At 41.1% G+C, this 14,464-nt stretch overlaps 1 protein-coding gene across 8 annotated transcripts in view; it reads left to right on the plus strand.

Moving 5' to 3' along the window:
- Positions 1 to 9,266, plus strand: part of TRAK1 (trafficking kinesin protein 1) — a 136,099-nt gene extending 126,833 nt beyond the window's left edge. For 6 of the 8 annotated variants that reach the window (XM_039524010.1, XM_039524011.1, XM_039524007.1 and 3 more), the window contains 2 exons: positions 131 to 233; positions 6,454 to 9,266. In XM_039524010.1, coding sequence (XP_039379944.1) covers positions 131 to 233; positions 6,454 to 7,252 — 902 coding nt within the window. In that variant the 3' untranslated portion in view covers positions 7,253 to 9,266. Of the gene's footprint in view, positions 1 to 130; positions 234 to 2,172; positions 2,262 to 6,453 lie in introns of all 8 variants that reach the window. The other 2 variants (XM_039524013.1, XM_039524012.1) reach the window with 1 other exon arrangement.
- The last annotated feature ends 5,198 nt before the right edge of the window (positions 9,267 to 14,464 follow it).

Raw genomic sequence — 14,464 nt, forward strand, 5'->3', positions numbered from 1 at the left:
TTTCACCTTCCCTGCATCGATCCAGTCCAAGGTATCACATCACTTTTTGCATCTGTTTGTGAGCACACCGAACTTTTTATTTTCCTTTTATATATAAATGCAAAGAATTTGCCTTTTTTTTTTAATTTAGTACATCATCCTGGGAAGTGCATGTCACAAACCAACTCCACCTTCACCTTCACCACCTGCCGCATTCTGCACCCTTCTGATGAGCTCACACGAGTCACTCCAAGGTAAGGGTTTTCAATGACACAAACAGTTCAGGGATGCCACAATCCCGTGGGGAGGAAAAAGCAAAGGAGTGGCATAAGCAAGGGAATAGCAATGATATGCATGGGGATGACGGAGAGAGGGAATAACAAACCTGAAATGTGTTCTCCCCTTCCTCCAGTTCCCTGTCAAATCTCTCAACCTCCTCCCGTTCTAAAAGGATGTGTAATGCCTGGCTTAACAAAGCCAATTGAGATATTGCAGAATCTACCTTCTGCTATTCAAATCTGGCACAGGTTGGAAGTGATTAACAGTTGCTTCAAGTCTCTTGGCCCAGTGGTATGCTACCAATGTTTGAACAAAGGGCTTCCATAAAAGTGCATCCACTGCCCCCAAAACTGGTTATAAATCTTAAGTACCAAATGTGTAAATGGTCTGAGGGTGACACTCACCCCAGTGCAGAGCACCAGCACAAGGAGCCCTCTGTCCACTGAAACCCTTTAGACTTTAGTGGCACAAAGGCTTTGTGCTGCCTCTCTGCACATTTCACCTGTAGAGAAGAGTGTGGGACTAATGAGTCTATTCATTTGTTATCCCATTTAAACAAATACTGGAGAGACTAAGACCGTATTATACATTCATCGGGAAAGTATTTGAAAATATCTGGCCCTTGGTACAAGGGGAAAAAATAAATAAAGTAAAGAGGTAATTTTAGAAGCTCCAGAGATAACTTTCTTCTCTTGAATCTGAAGAGAGGATTCTGCACTGGCCAGATGAGGGAGGGAAGGGACTCAACCAGCCTCCACGAAATTGTTCAAACACTCTCCAGTTTGATGGTGGAATCTTAATCTCCTGAGAGCCCCCTGCCACACATCAGAGGGACTGTTTGAAAATGAATTGATGGTCTCAGTCTAGTCCCTAGTGAACAGTCATCTCATAATAATTGGCACTAATAGGCACCGTGTTAGTCAAGAGGGTTAGGATTTGATGACTAAAGAGGGTGAATGGACTTTACACCTAAAGATGGACCCACCAGAACTTAGGTGGAGGCCAGTATGTAAAGTATTTTTTCCATTTAGAACGACTACACCCAGTTTTCTCACCTTTCTACCATCTTCAGCCTGCACAAGGGAGAGTACCACTGTTGTCCTCATTCGCAAGCCAATTCAGAGATCTAGATCAGGGGTAGGCAACCTATGGCAAGCTGATTTTCAGTGGCACTCACACTGCCCGGGTCCTGGCCACCAGTCCAGGGGGCTCTGCATTTTAATTTATTTTTAAATGAAGCTTCTTAAACATTCTGAAACCTTATTTACTTTACATACAACAATAGTTTAGTTATATAGTATAGACTTATAGAAAAAGACCTTCTAAAAAGGTTAAAATGTATTATTGGCACGTGAAACCTTAAATTAGAGTGAATAAATGAAGACTCGGCACACCACTTCTGAAAGGCTGCCGACCCCTGATCTACATTAATGAAGGGCAGTGCTTAGAAATCAAATTGGCCCAACTACTGGTAGCCAAAGCAGAACTTTTGAGAACTAAGGGAATGTGAACACCTGCTGGATTGTGGGTATTTGGAAAGGAAGTACAAATTCGTTATGGGAAATGGAACTGTTTACACTTACACTTCCGTGTGGTATAAATTAAGAACCATGCTATGAGTGGCTTTTCCCTTCCAGCACCACTATTTAAATAAGTTACTCTTATTTTGCTGCAACATCTCTCCTAAAATGTAGACATTGTTTGCGCTGTTAATAATGGCCATAACAATCTTCTTGAGATTCATTGGTTACTAAACTTAACAAGTTTGCTACAACCAGTAACTAAACTCAGCTTCATTTTAGCAAATTCTCAGGGACTAAGTTGCCCTGGCACCATTCATTCAGAAATATGTGATGCTGTCAACAGAACTGTTGGTGAGGAGGAGCTTCTTAAACTATAAATGATTCTTCACAGGTCATGTGAGGAGGAGGATGAAACTGCATTATGTCACGTTATGCTGAGAGGAGATATAGGGCAGACACTATGACCCAACGTGGCAGGGGGTGAGCAAACACTGCCAGCAGTGTCTATGCTGGCGGGGTCGTATAGAAGAAATTCTAGTGTGTGTGGCACCAGCTAACCCAAAAAGTGTAGATATTTACCCACTCGGTTACATTCTAACCTAACATTCTAACCCAGGTTACATTCTAATCAGACTAAATTTCATGTAGCAAAGCAAGGTGCTGATTTTCCTAGACCTTATCCTGAAGCTGTCCCTAGTTTGAAGCACTTAAGCCCCTTTGGGTCTTTATTTGTTTTTGTTTTGTGATTGTATTTGGGATACCCTGCAGTGGTTCTGTTGGGTGGGCAAAGTATTCCCAATGAAGGCAATGCTAAGAAAGTGATGCCAATATAAAAGTTGTTTTCGTGCAGCACTGGCTTTCTGTTGCATTTTAATGTGTATCTGCAGTGGCAGCGCAGCAGAAATGTAAGCCTGAGTTTCTAGAAATAAAATCAAATTGGAGATGGAAGGAGTGTGGAGAGAGGGCATTCCTGTCAATAGGGTAGTCACGAAGGAGGCCAGAAGCAATTTAGTCTATAATTTGAAATGAAACAGAATACCTATGACAGTGGTGGTTTGGGTTGTTTTTTTTTAATAGGACTTCTTTAAAAATTGACCATTATCTGTAGTGTCCCAAGTTTAGTTTCCAACATTTCTTTGGTTTCCCACTAAAAATCAGTTCACAGAGTAAACTTTCTCCTGTTTTCTCTATTCCCATGCTTTTGCACCCCTACTCTTAGCCAATTTAGGAGATGTATTATAGTGGTTGTCATGTTGTCCATTGCTCTTAATGTTGCCAAACTAATCGGAGGTATGAAGATTCAGCTTTAATCTATTGCCATAGGAAAAGTTCCTCACTAGCTTTCCCCCTTTCACAGCCTTGGGTGTGTGTGTGTGTGTGTGTGTGTGTGTGCGTGCACACATTGGTGACGTGTTATCTTCCCAGCTACAATGAGAGGTCCTCCCCCAACACTGCTCACTGCCCAGACAAGCAGTGAGGAAATGTAAAGAGTGCGGACCAACCGCAGTACATCTGCGTGTCAAGCTATTTGGCACTGCAGACAGGTGCTGCACTTACAGGTAAAAGCCACCAGGTGGTGCAAGAAAATACATTCTGTAGTAGCTGAGAGGATGCTTTTCAAATTATGATGGATAAACTGCTTTAGCTATTCAAACACTGTGCTTTACTGCACTTCATATCTGGCCTTATTTAGATTTCCCTTTGACAAACTACAGCTGCAGAATAAAATGCAGTAGCCCCTGGAGACTGATATGTTCCCTTTCTAGGTATGTCTAGTCTAGAGTTTGTGGTCCTGTCTTCATTCAAGTTAATTAATTGCCAAATGCCACTTAGGCTGAGTTGGAGTATTTGTGGAGTGTGTCGACTTGCATTTGAAGTAGTGTAAATTAACTTGAGCGAATTGGCAATCCATTACCTAGGTCTGGTCTACCCTGCAGACTTACACTGGTATAACTGCATCACTCAGGGGTGTGAAAAATCGACATCCCCTGTCCAATGTAGTTACACCGACCTAACCTCTTGGGGTAAACAGCACTACGATGGTGGGAGAGCTTCTCCCATTGACATAGCTACTGACTCTCAGGGAGGTTGATTAACTGTGCTGACAGGAGAGCTCTCTCCCATCGATGTAGAGCATCTTCATTAAACCACCACAGCGACACAGCTGCGCCGATGCACCGTGTGAAGTGTAGACCTGCCCCTAGAGTTAAAATAGGACCAGTCTCAGCAAACCCTACAGTATTGTCTGCATGGGAGAAAAAAGTGTTTTTTTTTATTTAGGCCTTGTCTGCACTTGGAAGTGTACCAAAATAATCATTCCAGAATAGCTATTTTGGTACATTTACAAGAGTAGACAAGCCTTTAGCTTAACTCAGTTGAACCTCCCCCTTAGTGTCCATGTAGACACAGCGTAGTCCTTTCAAACATTCTTAAAGGGGCTATGCAGCCATTAAGGGAAGTTGAACGGGATTGAAAAAACTTTTTTTGCTCATCGAGAAATGGCCAAAGAGGCTGAATTTCAGTAAAGGGTGAGGAGATCCCTATAGTTGGAAATCACGCTCTAAAGTCTGTAAAGCATTTTGGAATTCACCTGCATGAAGATGTGTATTTGAAGTGTTACCTATATTTGTGGTAGGGCATGCCTAAAACACTGTGAATGGGGTCTTATCCAGTATCCATTGATAATACAAGCCCTCCTTTTGACTTTAGTAGGTTTCAGTAGGGCTCATACAGACAGCAAGTTTTTAAGGATGACCACAGTATGCCTGCAGGGTGCTGAAGATGCGGGGCCTCAGAATTTTCACTTAGGCACACTGGATCCAGATTGTAACTCTTGTCACCACTGTACTTTTAATTCTTCAGAAATGCAAGTTAAGTTGAATCCCCATTCATGTGAGAAGGACCAGCCACTGGGGAGGGGAAAACTCATCAAAATTAGTGCCAAAGGTTATACATTTTTTTTAACCAATAGAATAAAAAATGCTATTGGTCAGATACAAGAAATATGCCTGCATGTGTGTTGACAGTGTTTGTTGCCTGTGTTTTATATTTAATGTGCCGGTTATTCCTGACCTGCACCGTCTGACCTGCTGTTGGGATTGTTTTTGTTTCTTTAGATGGGAGAGGGTTGGGCAGGGGATGTTCAATGCTTTCCCTGGTTCAAGACTATGCAAATAAGCATGAAATCTGTGGACACCAAACATAACAATAAAACTGACCCATATTGTATTTGGTTTGCTGCTGAGTTATCGATTATTCAACTAACAAACTATTGATAATCAAAAAAAAACAAAAAAACAGGAGTACTTGTGGCACCTTAAAGACTAACAAATTTATTTTAGCATGAGCTTTCGTGAGCTACAGCTCACTTCTTCGGATGCATAGAATGGAACACACAGACAGGAGATATTTATACATACAGAGAACATGAAAAGGTGGAAGTATGCATACCAACAGGCAGAGTCTAATCAATTGAGATGAGCTATCGTTAGCAGGAGGAAAAAAAACTTTTTGAAGTGATAATTAAGATGGCCCATAGAAGGTGTGAGGAGAACTTAACATAGGGAAATAGATTCAATTGGTGTAATGACCCAACCATTCCCAGTCTTTGTTTAGACCACAGTTAATAGTATCTAGTTTGCATATTAATTCAAGTTCAGCAGTCTCTCTTTGGAGTCTGTTTTTGAAGTTTTTTTGTTGCAAAATTGCCACCTTCAAGTCTGTCACTGAGTGGTTAGAAAGGTTGAAGTGTTCTCCCACTGGTTTTTGAATGTTATGATTCCTGATGTCAGATTTGTCCATTTATTCTTTTGCGTAGTGAGCTTTAACTCACGAAAGCTCATGCTAAAATAAATTTGTTAGTCTTTAAGGTGCCACAAGTACTCCTGTTTGTTTTTTTTTGCGGATACAGACTAACACGGCTGCTACTCTGAAACCTATTGAAAATCAGTGGCCTGCTTTTTTCAAAGGTGTGGAGTACCTAATGGGAGTCTTTCTGGTAGCGAGTGGTCAGCACCTCTGAAAATCAGGGACCAAGTCTTTTTTCCCCTCTTTTTGCTCAGTTTAATAAAAGGGCTTGTTTTAATCAGACGGATGGTGAAAATACCAACTCCCAGCTTCTCCGTTACAACCACTTCTGCAGCCAGTTGATCAGAACAGGTTCTGCTTCCCACCTGCTTCTCTCATGGGATAGTAAGATACAGCATTACTGGAACCATTAGCAGTTTGGTGGGTGGGGAGTTGCCGCTCTGAGCCATATCCTGGTCTCATTGAAGTCAGTGGCCAACTCCAATTTACTTAATCCTTGCCCTATTAAAGTCATTGGGAGTTAGGGCCAAGTACTGATCCCATTCTAGTCAGTGGCTGAAGAGGAAACACTCTAGCAGCTGAATTATTAAAGACCGTTTATTTGTGGTTATGTCAAAGGATGTTTGATGCAGGGTGCTGGGAAATCATTAATCCAGCCATTCTGGACAAAAATGGTGTTTAAAGCTGAGCTCCAGATGTTCAAAGTGATGATCTTTAGAACTCAATGTCCTGTATCCAGCAAATTTCCAAGAGTCGGCAGATCTTTTGCGTCGGCTTTTCAGGCTCCCTTATAAATGGAATACTTGTTCACGTTGAAAATCTTTACCCGGGCTCATTAATTCACCTTTTCTTCCTTTGTTTTCAGCCTTAATGCGGCCCCTACTCCAGCTTGCGGCAGCCTTGGCAATTTGAAAGGCACCCCGGTCGCTACCCCATGCACCCCTCGGCGCCTAAGCTTGGCAGAATCCTTCACTAACCTTCGAGAATCCACAACTACGATGAGCACATCCTTGGGTCTGGTGTGGCTGCTTAAAGAACGAGGCATCTCAGCAGCAGTGTACAATCCACACAGCTGGGACAGGGCCAGCAAAGGCACCATCCTGAACCCGTACTCTCCTAAAATGGCGATCATTCCTTCCACTCCTCCGAACTCACCTATGCAGACTCCCTCTTCTTCCCCACCTGCTTTTGAGTTCAAGTGCACCAGCCCTCCTTATGACAACTTCCTTGCTTCCAAACCTGCCAGTTCCATTTTGAAGGAGGTGAGAGAGAAAAAGAACATCAGGAACAGTGAGAGTCAGACCGACGTGTCTGTCTCCAACCTTAACCTTGTGGACAAAGTAAAGCGGTTCGGGATTGCCAAAGTAGTTAGCTCGGGGCAAACGCAAGCGCCTCCCTTAACTGATGATGAGGGACCTCTTCTCTGTGGGGCACAAGGACCAGTAAGGGCCTTTGTTCCCCGAGGCTTGGCCCCAGAAGGCCTTCAGTTGGGCTGCCCTTCTGCAACAAGTGCTATCGGGGGTATTCAGCTGAACACTGGCATTCGAAGGAATCGGAGCTTCCCAACCATGGTGGGTTCCAGCATGCAGATGAAAGGCCCTGCAACTCTAACTTCTGGCATCCTAATGGGAGCCAAGCTCCCTAAGCAAACTAGCTTACGATGAAGGACTACATTTTTATGGCTAGACTTTTAAAGAGATACCAAGAACCCGCCTCCAATTTTTTTTTCTTCCATTGCCTCCTGAGTTTGACAAATCAACTTTGTGCCTAATGGGAGAAGTGTGTAAACTTTGTACAGTTTGTAAATATGTACGAGATATATTGTAACTAATTTGTTTATTTTACTGTTCAGTTGAGTGCAAAATGTTCTGACACTGCAGTTGCTGTATTAGGGTTTAACTTGCTAACCTTCTGAAAGGTGTTTGGTTTTTTTAAGATGCACTGAAAAAAAAAAACAAAAAACAATCCATGGATGGAAGAATATGAATTCTGTAGCTAGCCTAACTTGACCTAGCATAGCAAGGTTATTGACCATGTTATCTGAGACATTGGAATAACAGCAACAGGGAGCATTTGTGCTTTGGTAAGTGCTAAACAAAGTAGTCAGCTTAGCATCTGTGTTAATTTCATTTTGCCCTTGTGGATGAAGTGGGTTATCTGAGCGTGTGGCAGTTATGCTTGAATTGATGAGACATTTTTCTGTTTTTTTGTTTTGTTTTTCCTGGTATGATAAACTTGAACTAGTACTATGTTTTGAGGTCAACAGGCCTGCTATGTGCCTGGAAAAATGACACATTTCCACTACTGCTGTTTCTTCTGGCACATCTGTATTCTGTGTGATTCACTTTATTTTTTTCAATATTGCACTGGATTGTGGAAGGAAAAATGCTTTACATTGTGTTCTCTTGCTGACACTGAAAATCACACCTTACAAACAATCCCTAAAGAGACTAGTTTTCACACTCACAAGATAACATGGCAACCACTTCCTGGGAGCCAGAGTCACTGAACAGATTGGAAAACTGTCTTGTTTGAAAAGATCGTTTAGCGAAAGCAGTCTTGGAAAAAGGTGTGTGCTTGAAATATCATGCAGTGAAGAACCACAAAAGTATTTAGTAACAGAATATGGTACAAGCAAGGGAAAGCAGCTTTTGAGCTTATATTTGACTTTTTGCTACAGGTTTTATATATAAAGAAAACAATCCACTAAGTGGTTTTATAACAAGGTGAGGCTATTTTCTACTTAGCTTTCATCATTTTTGATAGAAACCTGTTTCCATCCACGTGTTGTAAACTTGCCAGAAGTAACAGCCATTTGAAAACATATTTTTATTCCCCTGCTATAATAAGCCCATGTGCTTTCAATCAGAAAAGCCCACTATTTGTTAGAATTTTCTTTCCTGTCCCTCCCAGTTTTATGCAAGGTGCTTGCAAGAATATTTTTTAGCTCTTAACATAAAAAGGGACAAAACATTTCTGTAGCCAAGAGAAGATTATTTTTGAGCTTTCATTTAAAAAATCAGCATCTGCTTTTTCCCTTGTAGTCTCTGTGAAGTTTAAAATCAAGCAGCCAGTTTATTTATTGCCACCAATACTGCACTATGTGTAATTGCCGTGAATTGCCATTTGTACCAGACTGTTACTAAATTATTAGCACTGATCATTTCTTGTATCAATGGAACTGTCTTTTAGTCTTTGTGACAAGAGAAGGATGTCTTTGAATGAAGTAGATATTACAATAGTGCAATGATATTTTGAGAGAAAACACATGAGCCAAATATTGCATGTGTTTGAAGACTTCTATTTATTCTATGAACTTTAAAAAAAAGTTTTAGTAAGATGTCATCAGCTCTGTTTGCTGTTGTATATGTGCACTTACTGCAAGTAACTTTAAATATCTTTTTATTTGAATGTATCTTTAAAACTAGATAGAATAACAATTAGATCTGAAAAATAATTGAGTTATATGGGCCATTTTATGTACCCAGAGAGAGAGAGCAATACCATGTGAGAATTAAAAATGAAAAAGCTAATCATGCAATTTGGAAAATATTATTATTTAGCCTTTAAATCAACAGTAGGAGCTGTCCAACCACCAGAAAGCAGTTGTAACACATCAGAAAGATAAAATTTACATTTTCTTCACTAATGAATATCAATAAAACAAAATAAAAATTATATTGTTGTGTATTATTCAGCTTTATCCTGGAGTTTTAAGGTGATAAATACTTTCACCTCAAAATGCCATATTGCTTCTTGAGTTATCAAAAGGAATGTAAGCTAATGTGGCTTTTAATATCTGTGATTACTAAACTATGCTAAATATAAAACTGGTAAAAAATGAACAAAAAAAGGGAAGGGAAATTATGAAAAATACTGGGAAAAATAATTCTTCAACCAACTGTGGAACTGGATGAAGTTTTGGTTGTTGTTTTTTTGTTTTAGTTTTTTAATTTCAACATTTTGTCCAGTAAAGCCCAAGCCCCAGGAAGATAATAAATGTGGACTTTATATAGTGTGCGTATATTCTGTTCAGAACAGGTCATGAACTCTCCCTTGTTATGGACTATATAAAAATGGTACTGTTTAAACATCGAAGTATAGAGATGGTGTGAGGCCAGAGGAGTCCAGCACGAACCTGGGTCGGGTCTAGTCATATTCAGTATCTTCATTATTGATTTGTAAGAGGAAATAAACACCAAATTAATGACATTTTCAAGTAATATTAAATTGAAAGTAGGCACAAATACCAATGAGGGCAGAGTAATAAAACAAAAGGATCCATAGAGATTGGGGAGGGACAAACCTAGAGAATAGTAATGCCAAGAGAGACTTGGGAGGATTTGCATCATATCAAATTAGACATGAGTTTGCAATATCATTTTGGCAGCTGCAAAGAAAAGATGGGTGCAGTTACAGGCTGCATACATAGAGACATCCTATCAATGAATAGAGGTTAATAGATTTCCTCTCTACAGCTCCATTGCAACTCTGCCAGAAATTGTGTTCAGTTCTAGGAATCTCATTATCAAAGATAGTGATTAATTGGAAGGAGTTCTGGAGGTACCGACCTATGTGAACAGACTGCGTTAAGTATGTTCAACTCCAGCTCAAGAGATGATTGTGTTGAGGAGGGTTAGAAGTTAGATGTTTGAAGGGTGTAAATGGGAAGTTATTTTTTAGTATATGAGGGGGCGCATAGCCAGGAGTATATATACGATAGCCCCTGTACTGTTTTTGTTCCCTCCCGCCTGTGATGTTTTGTCTTACTAGATTATAAGCTCTTCTGTGAGGCTGGGGCTGCCTTTTGCTATAGGTCTACACAGCACCCAGCACGACAGGACTCCAACCTAGTTAGGGCCTCTTGGCACAAGCCTGTTTAGCTTTTAGGAATCTTAATGGGTCAGGATGGGTGAATGGTCTAGAAATTACTTTGACATTTCACAAAAATCTTCCTTAGAATGGTACAATTCTGATTTAGGAGGGATCTCTATGACTAAGCTTCCGAATTTCTGTTCAAATCTTCTCTACTGATAATCAGAGAGCTCAGTCTCCCAGAGAAAACATTTCTCTTTGGATTCATTTTGTACAGTAACAAAAACAGTGTCCAGAAACACCTGGCTGTAAAACCTGAACCAGAACTCTTCTCATATGTCATGGAATTAATTATTTCCTTTAACTCGTGTAGAGGAAACAAGGGCCTGGGACTCTTTTATCTTTACAAAAAGCTCTGGGAATTTCAGTGCTCTTCCTTGTGGGATAACCCTCTTGTCCCTTGAAAGATTTTTAATTTTTTTCTGCTGGACCCTGTTTCTCCTACTGTCTGTCCATGCCCACTTTCTCAGCACATGGGAGGTGGCAAGCATTGTAAGGGCATCTAAAGAAGTGGGTTTTTTACCCATGATAACTTGTGCCCAAATAAATCTGTTAGTCTTCAAGATGCCACCTCACTCCTCATTGTTTTTGTGGATACAGACTAGCACTGCTAGCCCTCTGAGACATTGTAAGGGCATATGATATATACATGGCAGACAAATGAAAAGCAGTTCCCTTAAGCAGTGGAAGGAAAAGTATGGCTTCCAGAGTGGTGCTCATGCGTGGGTTTAGCAAGGTGTTAACAAGGCTGCTGAAGTTTCACAAGCAATAGCAGAAAATGGTGCAGAATGAGAAAATAATGTATTGTTATGTAGGGCGTTGATTGGAAATTTATTGAAGCTGGTGGGTGGAACAGCTGCCCTTCATTCAGAGTAAATGTAAAAAGCAATTAAGCTCCTTAATAGAATAGATATCAGAAACAATAGGCACCTCTACCAAAAATGCAGGCTACTTGCAAGGTCAGTCAGGAATCTGAGCTATGTGGGCAGAAGGGTTTCACTGGGAACTGATTGCAAATGCAAGAGGCTGCATATTGTTTGAGGTGCATATGTGTGTCAGAGAGAGAGAGAGAGAAGGCAGCAAGGAAGCCCAGAGACAGCAAAACAGCACTTTTAGCATGATCCTGAGAAAAAGCTCAGAGCTTTGGGTAAAGTGCTGGCTGGAAAGAGGCTTGGAACTATGAGCAAAGAAACTTTCTCCAATTGTTGGATTCTGCCTATGTTCAGGGAAACAGGACGTTGTGTACACTTTTTATAAATAAATAGGGTTGCACCAAAGAAATACCTGTCTCTCATCAATTTCTCCCCTTAACAGAAACAACCCGCAAGAATCCAAATATTGGCTAACCACTTGGGTCAAAAAAAGATTAAAATGTTCAATTTGCAAGCATTGTATGTAAGTTTTTAGGGTGTAATTGGTGAAAAATTGTTTTCTTTTAAAAATGTAAATGGACTTTAATGTTGATGGTCCCGTGAATCCCTACATTTCAAGAGATTATCTAAAATCCAAATGCAGAAACTGGCTTATTTTCCTGTTGGGATAAAGAAGTTGTATCAGAGATACTAAGGCCTTTACCCTCTCCTTAAAATGCTGATTCATTGTGGCCTATAAACCCTACTCGTTCTCTTTTACTAACAGTTTCATTAATACCTACACCCACAGCTCTCTCTTCAAATTTACACTCCCTAAACAAAGCAACCACATGATCTAATCATTGATAACCTTTCTTCTCCCTACCCTACAGTGTTAACTATCCTACACCATGTTACATGCCCCATCCTGCAATATATGCAGAGATAGGTGTTTGTACAGAGCCCCATTTACGTCTATGGGGCTTTGTGCAAACAGAGGGACCTGCGTGCATCCCTCTCCTTGTAGGATGAAAGCATTAAGCTCTTTGGGAAGGGACATCTTCTTTTACTTGTCTGTAAAATGTTTTCCGCATTTATGCGTCCATCAAAATAAAGTATTATCTGGTATGCCATCTTACTACTCAGAGTTAAGCTCTTCTTTCATTGGCTTGTGTTTTCTCCAGATATTGAAGTGGATGAAGTCTGGATCTTCTGGCATCCCATGATACCTTCTCCACTTGACCAGGTGGATTAGTGTGATTTTTCGAGTTCTGTTAGTCGCTTCTGTCTGTGATGGAGCAAATACTACTACTGCAGAGACCTAAGAAAAAAAGCAAGGGATGATGGTTTAGTAATCTTCACAGGAAGCAGGAAAGGCGAAAGAAATTAACTTACTGTAGAAATTATGAAGGTCAAATTATTAAACTATTACACTCAAGGAAGGGATTTGTAAAATCAATATGATGTGCCATAGCACATGAGAGGAACATTAGCCTCCCTGGGAATAGTGCAGTTCCCTGCTCAGTTCCAAGCCAGTCAAACTGTACTATCGTGTTGGTTAACACTTGGAGAGACACTAACTACCCATTGGAGCCCTAAAGGAGCCTGTTTTAAGAAAGACAAAACTCCTGCAGAATCCTTAGAGAAGATCCCTATTTAAGGTACCTGTCTTAAGACATGCACTTAAATAATCCCGAAGGTTTAAAAAAAAAAGTTGGATTCTCAGCAACCCTAACGTAGCTATCTCACACCACATGGCTGGTTTTGGGTCAATGACATTTACGTTTTAATATTCCTCATGGAATTTGTCTCCAGTTTTACAAAAATTAACACACAGTGAAATTTATTTTTGGCTCGAGGTTCCTATGATCTTTTGAGCTTAAAACAAACAGGTGTAATAATTTATTTTTCTGACTCTGCTTCCGTATTTGTTTCCAGTCAAGACAATGATGTACCAGAGCAGCCAGAGTGCTATCTACTGCCTTTGTATCGCCACCAGAGGGCACTCTGAGACCTCTACAGGTCTGGAAATAAGGAAATGCTCCCACAGGGTCTGCTAAGGCATTTCAGGTGCAGGGTAATGCTTGATTCTTCAGCCAGTCTGGTCACGCCGTTGCAAGCGAAGGTTTTGAGGTCAAGTGAATAGCAAAAAGTCACACATTCGATGGTCTGCTTATGCAGACACTGGTCCTAATCTTGGGCTGTATTAGGGCCACTTGGCATTGTTCTGCTGGTGGTAAAGTGGTTCTAACACTGGTGCAGGAGGAGTATCGGGTGGCATAGACAGTGTTGCCACTCAAGCACCTCCACCTTCCCTGCGGACGCTGTAGTGAGCATGAATGAGAAAAAGGTGACGTGGCCAGGGTTTGGTGGTCCCCTGGTGGTTAGTCCCTCAGGGCCATTGGCAGTATAATTTATAACTACCTGCAGGCTGCTTTCACTTATGCTGGGGGACTAACCCAGCACACAGCCAGCCCCTCCTTAGTTGTGCACTTCTTGACTGCACCTGAGCAGCAGGGTGACTATGTTGATTGGTCAGGTCAAAATGTATGGAATAATAATTGCATGCAGCTGTACTAGGACTATGTTATGGAAGCCAAGTAAGACGGGAAAACTATGTGTAATATTTTATTAACATCAGAACTCTCCTTTGCACCTGCAATTGATCCCTGCTGCGGCTTTGAGTAGTGTCCCTGGGGGTGCTTCACTTGAGGATGTGTGCTCTTGATCAGAGATCTTCATCAGCAGTGTCTCTGGGTCTGTCCAGCCTCATGCTCCAGTGTGAGGATATATAGGGGAGGATTGACCTGACACTGCTCCAGTTCCTTTTCAACCTCCTGCAGCTTGAGACAGAGCATTGCTGCATTCGCTATAGCTAGCCATGTGGCTCACTGCTTTTTCTCTCATTGTTCTTATATTTCTTTTTCTTTTATATTTAAATCTTTGTTATTTAGCACTATTTAGTACTTGGGCACTACGCCCACCCTTCCCTTCTTTGTTTGCCCAGTCTGGGCCTTGGTGGTTTTATAGGCCTCAATCTGCAGCCTCAATTAACGGTTTAGGCACAAAATCCTGGGCTTCAAACCCAGCAGACCTGCTGCAGGTCTTTTTCCTCCAACGACTGACATTCAAGCTGCCTCTGCTGCTCTG

The sequence above is a fragment of the Mauremys reevesii genome, linkage group 2 (genome assembly GCF_016161935.1).
Source record: "Mauremys reevesii isolate NIE-2019 linkage group 2, ASM1616193v1, whole genome shotgun sequence".
Taxonomy (NCBI): domain Eukaryota; kingdom Metazoa; phylum Chordata; order Testudines; family Geoemydidae; genus Mauremys; species Mauremys reevesii.